The sequence below is a fragment of the Hypanus sabinus genome, unplaced genomic scaffold (genome assembly GCF_030144855.1).
Source record: "Hypanus sabinus isolate sHypSab1 unplaced genomic scaffold, sHypSab1.hap1 scaffold_612, whole genome shotgun sequence".
Lineage (NCBI taxonomy): Eukaryota > Metazoa > Chordata > Chondrichthyes > Myliobatiformes > Dasyatidae > Hypanus > Hypanus sabinus.
The window spans coordinates 38,023-51,480 of NW_026781468.1; the positions used below are offsets into that span (position 1 = coordinate 38,023).

The 13,458-nt window shown below is 44.2% G+C and overlaps 1 protein-coding gene across 2 annotated transcripts in view; it reads left to right on the forward strand.

Moving 5' to 3' along the window:
- Nucleotides 1-13,458, forward strand: part of LOC132389620 (uncharacterized) — a 68,952-nt gene that overhangs the window by 31,985 nt on the left and 23,509 nt on the right. For both annotated transcript variants that reach the window (XM_059962124.1, XM_059962125.1), the window contains exons 10-12: nt 2,632-2,682; nt 6,877-6,927; nt 7,968-7,994. In XM_059962124.1, the coding sequence (XP_059818107.1) occupies nt 2,632-2,682; nt 6,877-6,927; nt 7,968-7,994 (129 nt within the window). The remainder of the gene's footprint in view (nt 1-2,631; nt 2,683-6,876; nt 6,928-7,967; nt 7,995-13,458) is intronic.

The following is a 13,458-nucleotide window of genomic DNA, read 5'->3' on the forward strand; positions in this document are numbered from 1 at the left end:
GTAATTTCTAATTTCTTTCTTAAGCTTCTTCTTATTTTTTTTTTATATTCCCCAAGCTCCTCCTTTACTCCATGCTGCCTAAATATATTGTAGTTATCTCTCTTTTCCCTAACCAAGTTTCCAATATCCTTTGAATAGCATTTCTTTCTCAAACATTTAACCTTTCCCTTCAACCTAACAAGAACATAAAGCTTCTGTACCCTCATAACTTCACCTTTAAATGACCTCTATTTCCCTATTACATCCTTACCATAAAACGAATTGTCCCAATCTATTCCATCTAAATCCTTTCTCATCTTCTCAAAATTAGCCTTTATGCAATCAAAAATCTCTGCCCTGGGTCCAGTCCTATCCTTCTGATAATTATATTGAAACTAAATGTCATTGAGTTCACAGGACCCGAAGTGATCCTCAATACATACTTCCATCACCTGACCTATTTTGTTCCCTAACGGAAGATCCAACACTGCCCCTTCTCTATTCGGTACCTCTGTGTACTGCTGCAAAAAACTATCCTGCACACATTTTACAAACTCCAAACCATCCAGCCCTTTTACAGTATGGCCTTCGCAGTCTTTGTGTGGAAAATTAAAATCTCCTACAATCACAGACCTGTGCTTATTACAAATATCTGCTATCTCCTTGCAAATTTGATCCAATTCTCGCTTCCCTTTAGGTGCTCTATAATACACCTCTATAAGTGTTACTACACCTTTCCCATTCCTCAATTCCAACCAAATAGCCTCCCTAGTCGAGCCCTCTAATCTATCCTGCCAAAGCACCCCTGTAATATTTTCTCTGACGTAACGCAACACCGCCCCCTCTTGTCCCACCGTATCTACCACGCCCGAAGCAGCGAAATCCAGGAATATTTAGTTACCAATCATACCTCGCCTGCAACCATGTTTCACTAATAGCTACAACTACAAATTTCCGGGCATTAATCCATGCTCTAAGGTCATACACCTTTCTTACAATACTTCTGGCACTAAAATAAATGTATTTAACAAATTTCCCGCCTCCTCTTCTTTGTTTATCTCTAACAGTGGAAAGAAATTTACCGTCTTCTATTTCTTCCTTAACCCATACATCTGTTCCTAATCTTTGGTTCCCCTCACCCCCCCCCCCCCCCCACCACCGGGATCTAGTTTAAATCCACTGGAGCATATCCAGCAAACCTGCCTGCAAGAATATTTGTCCCCCTCCAGTTCAGATATAAAAGGGGTCCCACCTTCACTGGGAAACTGCCCAATTATCAACAACTCTGAAGCCCCGCCTCCTGCACCATGTCTTCCGCCACGTGTTGATCTGCAGTATCTTACTATCTCTAATCCCACCTGCACGTGGCACTGGTAGCAATTCTGCGATTGCTATCCTGGAGGTCCTGTCCCTTAACTTGGCACCTAGCTCCTTAAACTCAACTTTCAGGAACTCCTCACTCTTCCAACTCACGGCATTGGTCCCTACATGGACCACAGCATCCGGCTACTCACCCTCCCTCTTGAGAATACTGAGAACTCGATCCGAGACATCGCGGACCCTGGCTCGAGAGATGTAACAGACCATCCGGGATTCTCGATCTCTTCCACAGAACTTCCTATCTGTCGCCCTAACAATTTAATCTCCTATCAGTCCTGCTGTCCTCTTCACCCCATCCCTTCCCTTCTGAGCTGAGGGTCCAGTCTCGGTACCAGAGACACAACCTCTGCAACTAGTCCCTGATAGGTCGTCCCCACCAACAGTATCCAAAGCGGTATACTTATTATTGACGGTAACGGCCACAGGTGTGCTCTCTTCATTCTGCCCATTCCCCGTCCCTCTCCTGATAGTCATCCAACTACCTGCTTCCTGACGCCTAGGGTTGACTATCTCCCTGAACCACATGTCTATTTCTGCCTGTAGCTCCTGACAAACCGTGTTAGGGAACTGGAGCTGGATGCACCTTTTGCACGTGTAGTCATCGGGGACAGCTGTGCTCGCCCTGACTTCCCACATACTACAATGATAAAGTTGACAAATATTTTTAGCTCGCCCAAGCTTCAAGATCTTAGACAGGCGCACTCCAAAGGGATTTCCGCGAAAACGGAACGTGAATTTTCCACTATTTCGGTTGAGTCGCTCTCTGTTGATTGGTCGCCGCATAGCCCATTAGTTTCAGATGCTGGTCAAGTTACTGGTGTCTTCCACAGTGAAGACAGATGCAAAATACCTATTGCGCTCATCCATCCATTATTTTCCTGATTCGCATTCAAACGTCTCCAGCACAATGTGTAGTTGTGCCGTCTCACCTGCCGTTTGTTGTTTCCATATCTTTAAAGCTGTTGTTTCTGTGTCCTTTTGCTGTTCGACTTAATCGCACAAAGCTCTCCACTTGATCACTTTCACGTGATCTCGACAGCTATGAACTTAGCCTTCTGCCCTGTTTAATTACTCACCCGAGATCGGACAGAGCTTTGACATCGTCTCTTTGCACCGGGCCCACCGCAGTTCTGCGTCCCTGAGACACGCGCTTTGCTGGCAGGTCCACTGTTGCCTTGTTTTCGTCACAGTCTGCAAACTCACTCGCTTTCGCACTAACCTGCTCAAGAGTTCTGGATAACGAAGATATAATCATTTCTACTTTGCCTACAGGTCCGGCGGACGCGTGACAACTGCATCTCCAAGAGCTTCTCGCCCTGGCAGGTGAGTGGAAATGGAAGGCTGTGACTGTGCCCGAGGTGAGAGATGAAACAAAAGTGTTGGAGTATCGCGTGGGTGCTCAATCTGACGGTATGGTCGAGATCACTCTGGTAATTACATGCTAATTAGCTCCTTAAATTGGTTCAACCGTGGCACCTTGTTAAAGCGTTTCTGACAGTCTAAGAAAACAACATTTGGCTTTTCTTTGCGTACAGATTTCCTAGAGCTGTTGGGTGCGTTTAGAATAGTTTGGCAGAGATAATGGAACGAGTATGATACAATTGATGATGAGTCGGCAAATTTACAAGTAGAGGATGCGTGTCACATGCTGTAAGTGAGGGGAAATCAAGATTGGTCACAAATGCAGACAAAGCAAAGAATTAAATTCTACCATCGAGACAAAATTCAATGGGAGAAGAATGTAGGACTGAAGCTTTCGCATTTAGATCCGCACAGCATTCAGAATTAAGTGGACGAATTTATCGTGCAATCAGAGATTTCTTGCAATGACGTCGTGGGCATCACAGAGTCGTGTCTGAAAGAAAGTCTTAGTTGAGAGCTTAGCATCTTCGGATGTATTTTGTATCAAAAGGACAGATAGGAAGGCATATGCGGTGGGGAGACTGTCGCTAACAGAAAGCATTGAAAATTTAAAAAGAACCGCATGTGCAGTACCTTGTTAAAGTCTTTCTGAAAAACTAAGGAATGAATATCAATTGACTTTCTCAGATTTACCAGGGTTGTTAGCAGTGGCTTAAGCATTGTCCAAGTCGCAGGCTATTTTGGGCAATGTCTCCCATCCACTCCATAATGTACTGGTTAGGCACAGGAGTACATTCAGCCAGAGACTTATTCAACTGAGATATAACACTGAGCGTCATAGGAAGTCATTCCTTCCTGTGGCCGCTGAACTTAACAACTCCTCCCTCGGAGTATCCAACACCCTGAGACAAGAGGCTGCTCTTGGACTAATTTCCACTTGGCATGATTAACATTATTATTTAATTATTTATGGGTTTATATTACACTATTCGTGGTTGGTGCGGCTGTAACAAAACCCAGTTCCCGTCGGGATCAATAAAGTATGTCTGTCCGTCTATCTCTCTGTCTGTCTGTAATATGGCTGAGGAATGTGAGCAAGTACGATACAGCTGAATACGAGTCAGCTGGTTTACAATTAGATGCTATGTGTAACATGTACATGTCTTTAATAATGGAAAAATAAAATCAGCATGGTTTCTGTGAAAGGAACACTTGCCTGAAAAATCTGTAAATTTCTTCGAGGAAGCAAACAGCAGCGCGAGAATAGGAGAGGTGACGGATTTCATTTACTTGGATTTTCAGAAGACGCTGCAGAACGTGCCACAAACGAGGCTGCATAACAAGATAAAATCCTACAGCGTTACAGGAAATATACAATCACTGACAGGCTGGACGCAGAGAATAGGATTAAAATAGGCCTTTTCTGATTGTCTTCCCGTAACTAGTGATGTTACTCGGTGGTCAGTATTCGGACATCTGCTTTTCACGTTGTCTGTCCATGACATAGATATAGGAACTGTTGGCTTTGTGGTTATACTTTGCGGATAATACGAAGATGTCTAAAGGGATGGATAGTTCTGTCGAAGTCTAGAGATTGCAGCATGACATGTACAAAGTGAACGACTTTGAAAAAATGTGACAGATGTTAAACAGTGTTGGGTAATGAACGATAACGCATTCTGGTTAAAGGATCAATAATGTGGACTCTTATCTAAATGAGGAACATAAACATTCATGCAGAGAGAGTTAAGAGACCTCGTAAAAAATTCCCAAAAGGTTAATTTACAGTTTAAGACTGGGGTATTGAAAGGAAATGAAGTGATGCCATTTATTTTAATAGGAATAGAATACAAAAGCCAAGACAAAAGGCCGACCCTGTTTAAAGCACTGGGAAGCCGCACTTGCAGATTTTTCAACAGCTTTGGGCCCCTTTTCTCAGAAAGGACGTGTTGTCATTGGAGAAAGTTAATGGGAATGAGAAAGTACATGCGAGTAATTCCGGGACTGATGGAGTTAACATATCAGGAGCGTTTGACTCTTTTAGAGCTCCAGACCAGTAGTTCCGATCGATCTTGTCCTCATTCTCCGAAGGTCGTCGATCTGCAGCTCTTGTTCCTTTGTGTTCAGTTGCAATGCTGGACGTCTGGCCGACCTCCCACTTCTCACCCGTGTACAGAACACTGTTTCTGTAGCGATTCTCTAATGAATGAAGAATGGACAAATAAGTACAGAGAGATCAACTTATAAGACTATATGCCTCAACAAAGCCTGACCTCGCGTAAGTCTGATGAGCCGAACCCTCTCCCAAAACAGGTCTTGTTCATCCCTTTCTAATGAATTCTACTTTCAGAATGGTCGCTCCTCAATTCAGAAACAAAAAAAAAAACAGACAAAAGAAAATAGAAACTTTCCATCAAAATCTGGATCGCCACCTAATGAAAAAAACAACTCTTTTATTGCACCCCGATGTTGAATGGCCAACTCAGAGATAACTCGCTGGAAACTCTGTTCACTTTTTTTTAATCTTCTGCGCGTTCCTGACTGAAAAATATCTCTGTTCACGCATAGTCGCTTGCTGATTGATTACTCCTTGAACTCAGAAGATCCGCAGCCAAATCGTACTCTCGATCGTCCTGCTTATGGACTGGCTCTTTTCACGCACCTCTGGTGTGGATTGCCCACGTGGTACAGCAATCCGGTGATTACTGCCCTGTAGGCCCAGTTTGTACAATTTGTATCGAGCTCGTCAAATCACTCCGCAGGGCTTCCTCATCTTACCTATCGACACCATTGGTAGAAATATACTGCAAGGCATGGCTGCTTGGTGATCTTTCGGACCCGATCTGAGACACTCCTGATCCCGGCAACAGGCAGGCAATCTCATCTGTCTATGGAGTCCCTTATCAAGATCGAGGTCAGCTTCACCACTCTGCTCCTTTGAACCACAGCACCAGTCTCAGTGCAAGAGGCTCGGTGTCTGTGTCTCCCCGTAACTGACCGTCCTCCACAACAGCTTCTAAAGTTGTATTAATAATTGTGGGGAAATTGCCACAGGCGTAATCCGTCTTTGCTGTGCATTTCCCTTGCTTTACTTGACAATCACACAGCAACGGTCTACTGCAAACTAGCTCCCCATTGCTCCTATCTGTCTCCTCTTCATTGTCCCGAATGCGTGGAAGATCATCAGCTGTTTTTCGATTTATTTCAGACTTTCTTTCAGAAGACGCAACTCGGTGCAGTAATTGCAGATTTGTCCATCGAAGAGGGAGAAGTCTTCTAGATCTCCCGCATCGCAAACAGTTTACAGAACATTGGCCCTGGAACAGTTCTCGCCAGCTCATAGGGAACGGAGATATAAGAACTCAATGTTAAAATAGCCAGATAATTCTCCCCCGCCTAAACCGGACGATCTTAGACTGGCGCACTCTCAAGCCTGGCATACTCAATGTCATGGCCTATACACATGCAATTGAATTTTCCGCCTTATCTGACGAATCCCTCTCTGTAGATTGGTTGCCGCACACCTCATCGCCCTTGAATGTTGGCCAGATTACTGGTGACTTCCGCAGCGATGGTCAATGTAAATACTAATGGTGCTCAGCCACCATGTTCCTGAATCCTATTCAAACGCCTTCAGCATCAGGTTCAATTTCTACTTATTCCTTCTAGACTATTGCATATAGTTGTTCAATTTATAATTGTTCCTTCTAGACTCTTGCTTTTTGATTCCTTATCTAAAAATCTGTTCTTCTATGATCCCTGTGTTGTCCGTCTTAATAATACAACGTGCGCTCATGAGGTTTCACGTCGTTATCCACGGCCAGATCTTCAACACATTTCACGTGCTCGGCCTTTTGCTCTGTTTAATAACTCACCCGAGCTTTGGCCCAGCTCTCGGCTCCCCTCGCTGCTCACTGACCGTCTCAGTTCTGCATCGCTTAGCATTCCGCTTTGCTGGCAGGGCCTCTAAACCCTTGTTTATTTCAGATTCTTCAAACTAACTCACTTTTCAAATTAACTTGCTCGAATGACTTGACAGCGAATGAGAAATGTGGTACGCTCTGACAGGACAGGGAAATGGACTAAAGGGTGGTTTAAAAAGCCGGGAGGTGATTACGCGTTACTGAGAAAGATGTTTCTATTTTTCCCCCACAGCAAACGCAGATGCAACACATCTCCACCTGCGCGACGTTGTAAAGGGCGTTTGTAAGTAGAACTCGAAAACTAGGTCTGTGTACAGGGCGAATAAAATGTTGACGTATCGGGTGGCTTCTCCATCTGACGGACGGGTCGGGAAAGCTTCAGTAACACTATGCGACACTAGGTCGTTAACCAGCCTCGTGCGGCACGTTGTCATCCTTAATAAGTTCCCTCATAAGCTGCAGCTCGGTGCACCTGGTGCAGATCTGTTTATCCGAGAGGGTGGACAATCCCGCATTGCAAAAACAGCGCCGCTGTACCAATTCCCGGTAACCGAAAAGGAATGGAGAAATAAGATCAAGTGATAAGTTTGCCGATATTTTCCACCGCCTACGTTTGAGGTTCTTGGACTGGCGCAGCCTAAAGCCTAACACACACAAGTGCATTGCCCCGATGCACGCGCGTGAATTTTCCGCGTTCCCATTGAATCCCTCTCTGCCGATGGGAGTCGGCAAACAGATTTCCCTTGAGATGTTGATCAGATCACTGGTGTCTTCCACAATGAAGATAGATTCAAATAACCTGTTACGCTTATCCATAATTTCCCTGAGTCTCATTGAAACCTCTCCAACGTCACGTTCAATTTGTAACTGTGCCTTATAACATCGCTTATTCTTTCCATATCTTCAAATGTGTTTTTCCAGGACCCCTTTGTTGTCCACATTAATTGTACAAAGTGCGCTGTTGAGATCTCACGTGATCATCTATTGCCAGCTCTTCAGCCCACTTCATGTCCTCAAACTTTAACCCTTTTTAGTACCTCAGCCAAGATGTGGTCCCGCCTTGAAGTCCCTCTCTGCATCGGGGCGGTCGCGGTTCTGCGTCGCTATACATCCAACTTTGCTGACAGGCCCAGTCATTCGTTGTTCTCATCACATTCTTCAAACTCATCCCTTTTCGAAATGACCTGTTGGAACGTTCTAGTTAAAATTAAAAAAAAGTGCACAGTGAGTGTACCGGCAACAATTTCAAAGGTTGGGTTAACGAGCCGCGAAGCAGATAGGTTCCAGATTACAGAGATATAATTGTTTCTATTTTGCTCACAGGTTTTCCTTCCTCGGACCATTTGAGGGGTAAGTGGAAATTGAAGACTAACTGTTTTGCTGTATCGAGTGGGTGTTCATACTAATGATAGGGTCGGGTTTGCTCCGTTAACACTATGTCATCTTAACTCGTTAAGCCACCTCATCTGTGGAACTTTGTGAAAACCTTTCAGAAAATCGAATAAAACAATAATTGATTTTTCTTTACGTCCGATTTACTAAAGCAGTTGGGTGTGGTTAAGATAAAATGTCAGAGATAAGAGATCCAGTATGATACAGATGTTGAACGGACAGCAAGTTTATAAGTAGATGATGTGAGTAAGATGCCTGCAGCGAAGGACAAGGACAGACAGAGCAAAGAGATTAGTTCTACGGCAGAGGTGAATTTCAAATGGCGAGGAAAGCTGGACTGACCCTGCCGCATTTAGATGCGTGCAGCATTTAGAATGTAATGGACCAACAATTAGACACTGAGGCCATGGGCGTCACTGAGTACCGGCTGAAAGACCGTCGAATGTGGGAGCTTAACATCTAAGGATATCCTTTTTGTCAACGGCACATGCAGGAAGGCATATGCGTTGGGATGGCCCTGTTGGTGACAGATGATATAACATCCGTAAAAAGATGTTAGGGTAGAGAATGTGGAATCTTTGTAGGTGGAGCTAGGAAATTATACGAATATATACACATGTGAATAATGTATAGAAGTCAGAATAATAGAAAACATGTGTGTATTACTTTGCAAAGGGAGTTCCGAAAGCGCAAGTAGGACGGAAATCGTGAGTTAAATAGGAGGACAGATTCAGGCAGAAAAGGGAGGCTGCCAAGCGGAGCAAACATCAAAGGAGCGTTCATCGACCGAAGTGATCTTAGGCAGAACGGTAGGGCATTGGTTCATTTGGGATTCGTGGATAACGTGACGAAGTGAGGTATGTAAAATCTGAGGAATAGAAACAGGATATATGTCTGCGAGGCCGGTGTTCTCTATTGGGTGTGAGTTGTGGGAAATCCGGGTTACACCCAGCCTGCCGAACGACTACGTGCACATCAGGTGTGTCGAGCTGCTGCTCCTTTGGGACCGAATCAGGGTACTAGACAGGTAGTTCGATTACCTTCGTCCTGTCAAGAAAAGTGAGGAGGAGCAGACAGGAGTTATAGGCAACCAGGATATGACTAGCTCCCTACAGGTCTTATCTATCATCTCCTTAATCACCCTTATGAGTTGAAGATATTCAACTGCTTCTCCAGATCGTTGAAACGTTCTCACAGAGGCGGTAGCACGGTGCAGCAGGTGCAGATTTGATTATCCATAAAGGTGGACGCCATGTAGACCTCCCGCATCGCAAACTCAGTATAAAACTCTGCCACCGGAGCAATTGGCACTGCCAGATGAGAAATGGAGAAGTACGAGCACAATGATAAAGTTATTACCTCCCTTAAGTCTGAGGATCTAAAACAGGCGCACTCTAAAACTTAGCACACAAAAAGACACTACCACGAAGCTGCTTGAAATTTCTGCCGTTTCTTTTGAATCCCTCTCCGTTGACTGGACCCGTCATGACATGCAGGCCTCTGCATGTTGGTCAAATTACTGGTATCTTCTACTGTGAAGACAGATGCAATCTACCTATTCCGCTCATCCATCCATCCATCATTTCCCTGAATTCCATTCAAAGCTCTCCAGCACAATTTCCAATAGCCCATGGTTTTTGTATCCGTATTTTCAATTCTGTTCTTTTGATGTCCACCTGAATCGCACAAGGTGCGCTGCTGAGATCTCACGTGAACTCCACATCCAGCTCTTCGTCAAGTTCATGTGCTCAGCCTTTCGCCCTGTTTCATAACTCACCCGAGATCGGCCCCCGCTCTGATCTCGCCTCCCTGCACCGTGCCCGTCCCAGTTCTGCGTCGCTCAGCATCCCGCTTTGCTTGCACGTCCGCTGATTCTTTGCCTTTTTTTCACATTGTTCAAAGTCATTCACTTTGGCACTAACGTTCTGACGTCAGAACAATGTGATGCTCTCTTCGAATCGGGAAATGGTTCAAATTGTGGTTTAAAGAGACGGGAATCAGGTGATTTCCGGATTACGGAGATATGAGTATTTCTATTTTGTCCACAGGACCGACGAACAAATCACAACTGCACCTCCGGTGCCTACTCGCCTTGACGGTTAAATGGATATCGAAGACAGTGACTATGCGCGGGACGAAAAATGAACTAAAAGTGCTGCTGTATTGCGCGGGTGCTCAAAGTGACGGTAGTGTCAGGAGCGCTCTCGTAATATCATGTAATTTAGCTGGTTAAGCAATCTCATAAGTGTCAACTTGTTAAAAGGTTTCCGAAAGCCGAAGAAAAGAACAATTGACTTTTGTTTTTGGTCAGAATTACTGGAGCTGTTGGGCTTGGTTAAATGAATATGACAGTTCTCAGGGATTGAGTATGATACGATTGATGTAGAGCCCGCAGGATGTGTGCAATATGCTTGTAAGGGAGGACAAATCAATGATTGATTATAAATGCCGACAGAGCTCAGAGTTAAATTCTAACACTCAGACGAAGTTCAATGGGCAAAGAATTCAGGATTGAAGTTTCCCGATGTAGATCCAGGCAGCCTTCAGAATGAAGAAGAGGAACTCGTGCAAACAGAATCAGGTCGCTATAACGTCGTGGGCGTCATTGAGTAGCGGCTGAAAGAAGGCCACGGTAGAGAGCTTAGCATCTATGGATATACTTTGTATTTAAAGGACAGACGGGAAGGCGTATGCGGTGGTGTGGCCCTGTTGATATCTGAGGACATTAATTCGTTAGAAAGAAGTGAGAGAGAAAGTGGATACTTTGTAGGTGGAGTTATGAATCTGTAAGAGAAAAATATATTTGTGCTCGGGCTTACTCAAGGAAAGTTATCTTGGACTGTATTTTCTGTAATAACTCAGGTTTTACTCGGAAGCGTAAGGTAATTGAACCCCGCGGACACAGTGATTGTATCATGTTTGTAGTATACTTCAATTTCAGAGTAAGAAGTTTAACTTACATGTAGCAGTATTGCAATGGAATAAAGGGTTGTAATGGGGCATGAGAGAGGTGCTTGACCAGGTGGATTGGAGGGGAATAATGGAGCGTTTAATGGCAGACCTAAAATGAATAAAAAAATATAGTAGTATCTCAGTAGACGCAGGATACATATGAACCACAGAAGGAGAGATGCACAAGTGGCCAGGATGGCAGGGAAAGGACGATTAGGACTGCATGAAAGCTAAAGAAAGGGCAGTTAGGGTAGCAAAAGTGAGAAGACAGTTGCAGGATTAGGATGTTTTTATATGTTTTTTTAAAAAATGTAAAAAAACTATGTGAAGGGATATGTTGACATATAAGAGTAACCTAGCAAATACGATATAGTAAAAGTCGTTTTTATATATTTGTTTAAAAGTTATATAAAAAATGGAATTTAGAATTAATATTGGAACACTGGAAAATGATGCGGGTGCGGAAGTAATAGGGACAAAGAAATAGCAGTTGTCCAACAGGTATACTGCATCTTTCTGCATCGTGGAAGACACCAGCAGTGTACCAGAGATCTGTGAATAATCGGGAGCATGCGTGAGTCGAGTTGCTATCAGAAAGGAACAGGTGCCATGGAAACTGCAGGGATTTAAGTAGTGTAATTCACTTTAGCCAAATGTACTACATACCGGAGTCATGACAGAGATTTTACACTGATTTTTTGAATGCATTTGTTAAGGTGCCAAAAATGAGGCTGCTTAACTAGATAATCTCTTATAATGTTACAGGAAAGCTACAATTAAATGATAACGGAATGGGTGACAGGCTGGAAACAGAGATTATGAATAAAACAGGCCTTTCAGAGCATTGAGTACTCGATTCTGGTCACCAAATTATCGAAAAAATGTCAACAAAATAGAGAGAGTACAGAGAAGATTTACCAGAATGTTACCTGGGTTTCCGCAACGAAGTTTCGGAGAAAGGTTGAACAAATTAGGTCTTTATTATTTGGAGCGTAGAAGGTTGAGGGGGACGTGTATAGGTTTCTTTTTTCCATTGAGAGTAGGGGAGATTCAAAGAAAGCATTGAGTTGAAAGTTAGTGGACAAAAGTTTAGGCGTAACACGAGGGGGAATTTCTTTACTCAGTGAGTGGCAGCTGTGTGGAACAAGCTCCTGGTGGAAGTGGTAGAGGCAGGTTCCATTTTGTCATTAAAAAAATCGATTAGTATATGGACAGGAAAGGATTGGAGTGTTATGGGCTAAGTGCAGGTAAGTATATCTAGGTGCCAGTAAGCGTTCGGCAACGACTAGGAGGGTCGAGATGGCCTGTTTCCCTGCTGTAAATGTTATATGGTTATATGATTATACGGTGTGCTTCTGTATGGGGTCGACTCGGAGCGAGGGTCCGAAGGATAGCGACGATTGGTAGAGGTCGATTTTGAACGGTTGTCCTATGAGCGAGCTGCAACTTGACTCACAGACTGTTTATTACGATATATATATATATATATATTAAATTTCGTTTCTGTACTAACCAGATAGTCCAAGGAAGAGTTATAAGGCTTAATTGTTTGGACGCATATTGTGTATTGTTTGTTATTGCGGGGTACTGATTGGTAACAGGGGACAGATCCCGCAGCATCCACCCAAAGGAGAGTTCTTATGTTTGGCCAGGCCGGGGGTTATCAGCCCCTCTATTAAGCCGCTAGGCAAAGTGAGATTTACAAGTGTGGGGGCTCGTCTTGGATTGAATCCGTTTGGATGCGGGTGATTACCCTGAGCAATTAACGAGTGGGGCAGATATTCATACTCCGGATGAATTGTCAATCCACTGTTAATACCCTTAAGGTTGCGATTCTGAGTGGAGTTTTGATGAAAAAGCGGGCGCAGGACTCTTTTTAATGCAGACCAGCGCTGAGGCAGCTGGGGGTGGGTTCTATCCTTTCTGAGGAGTGCGAGGAAAGAGTGGTCGGATTCGGAATGTTTAAATAGACCATGTCCCACGTGAAGTGTAATAATATCCGCCCGTAATTCTCTGAACAATAAATGAAGAAATCAAATTCAAAGACCCAGCTACGGCACGTTCCACCTATGCATTGGAATAACGCCCACTCCTGAAGGGGAGGAGGAGTATGAGATGAGGGTGGAAGGTACTCTCATTTGTTAGATGAGTGACGGTGCAGGATGATGAATGGTTGAATTATTGAATGGGAGGGACGCTGACGATCTGCGAGCCGTCAGCTTAAGGTATGCCGTAACAACAGCTGTCAATCATCCGCGAGCACTGGACCATGCTTTTGGTCCGACTGGAGGCCCACTGGAGCTCATGGTGTGGTTTCTAAACATGCGTCAGGAGAAGGGAGAGAAGTGTTCTGATTTTATTTTTCTTCTAGAGAGGCAGCTAAATTGCTTGCGGCGCAGAGGGGTCATTCGGGAGGGTGAGTTGGATGTGTTAAGAATGGTCCAGATAGCCGGGGGCACCCAGCACCATG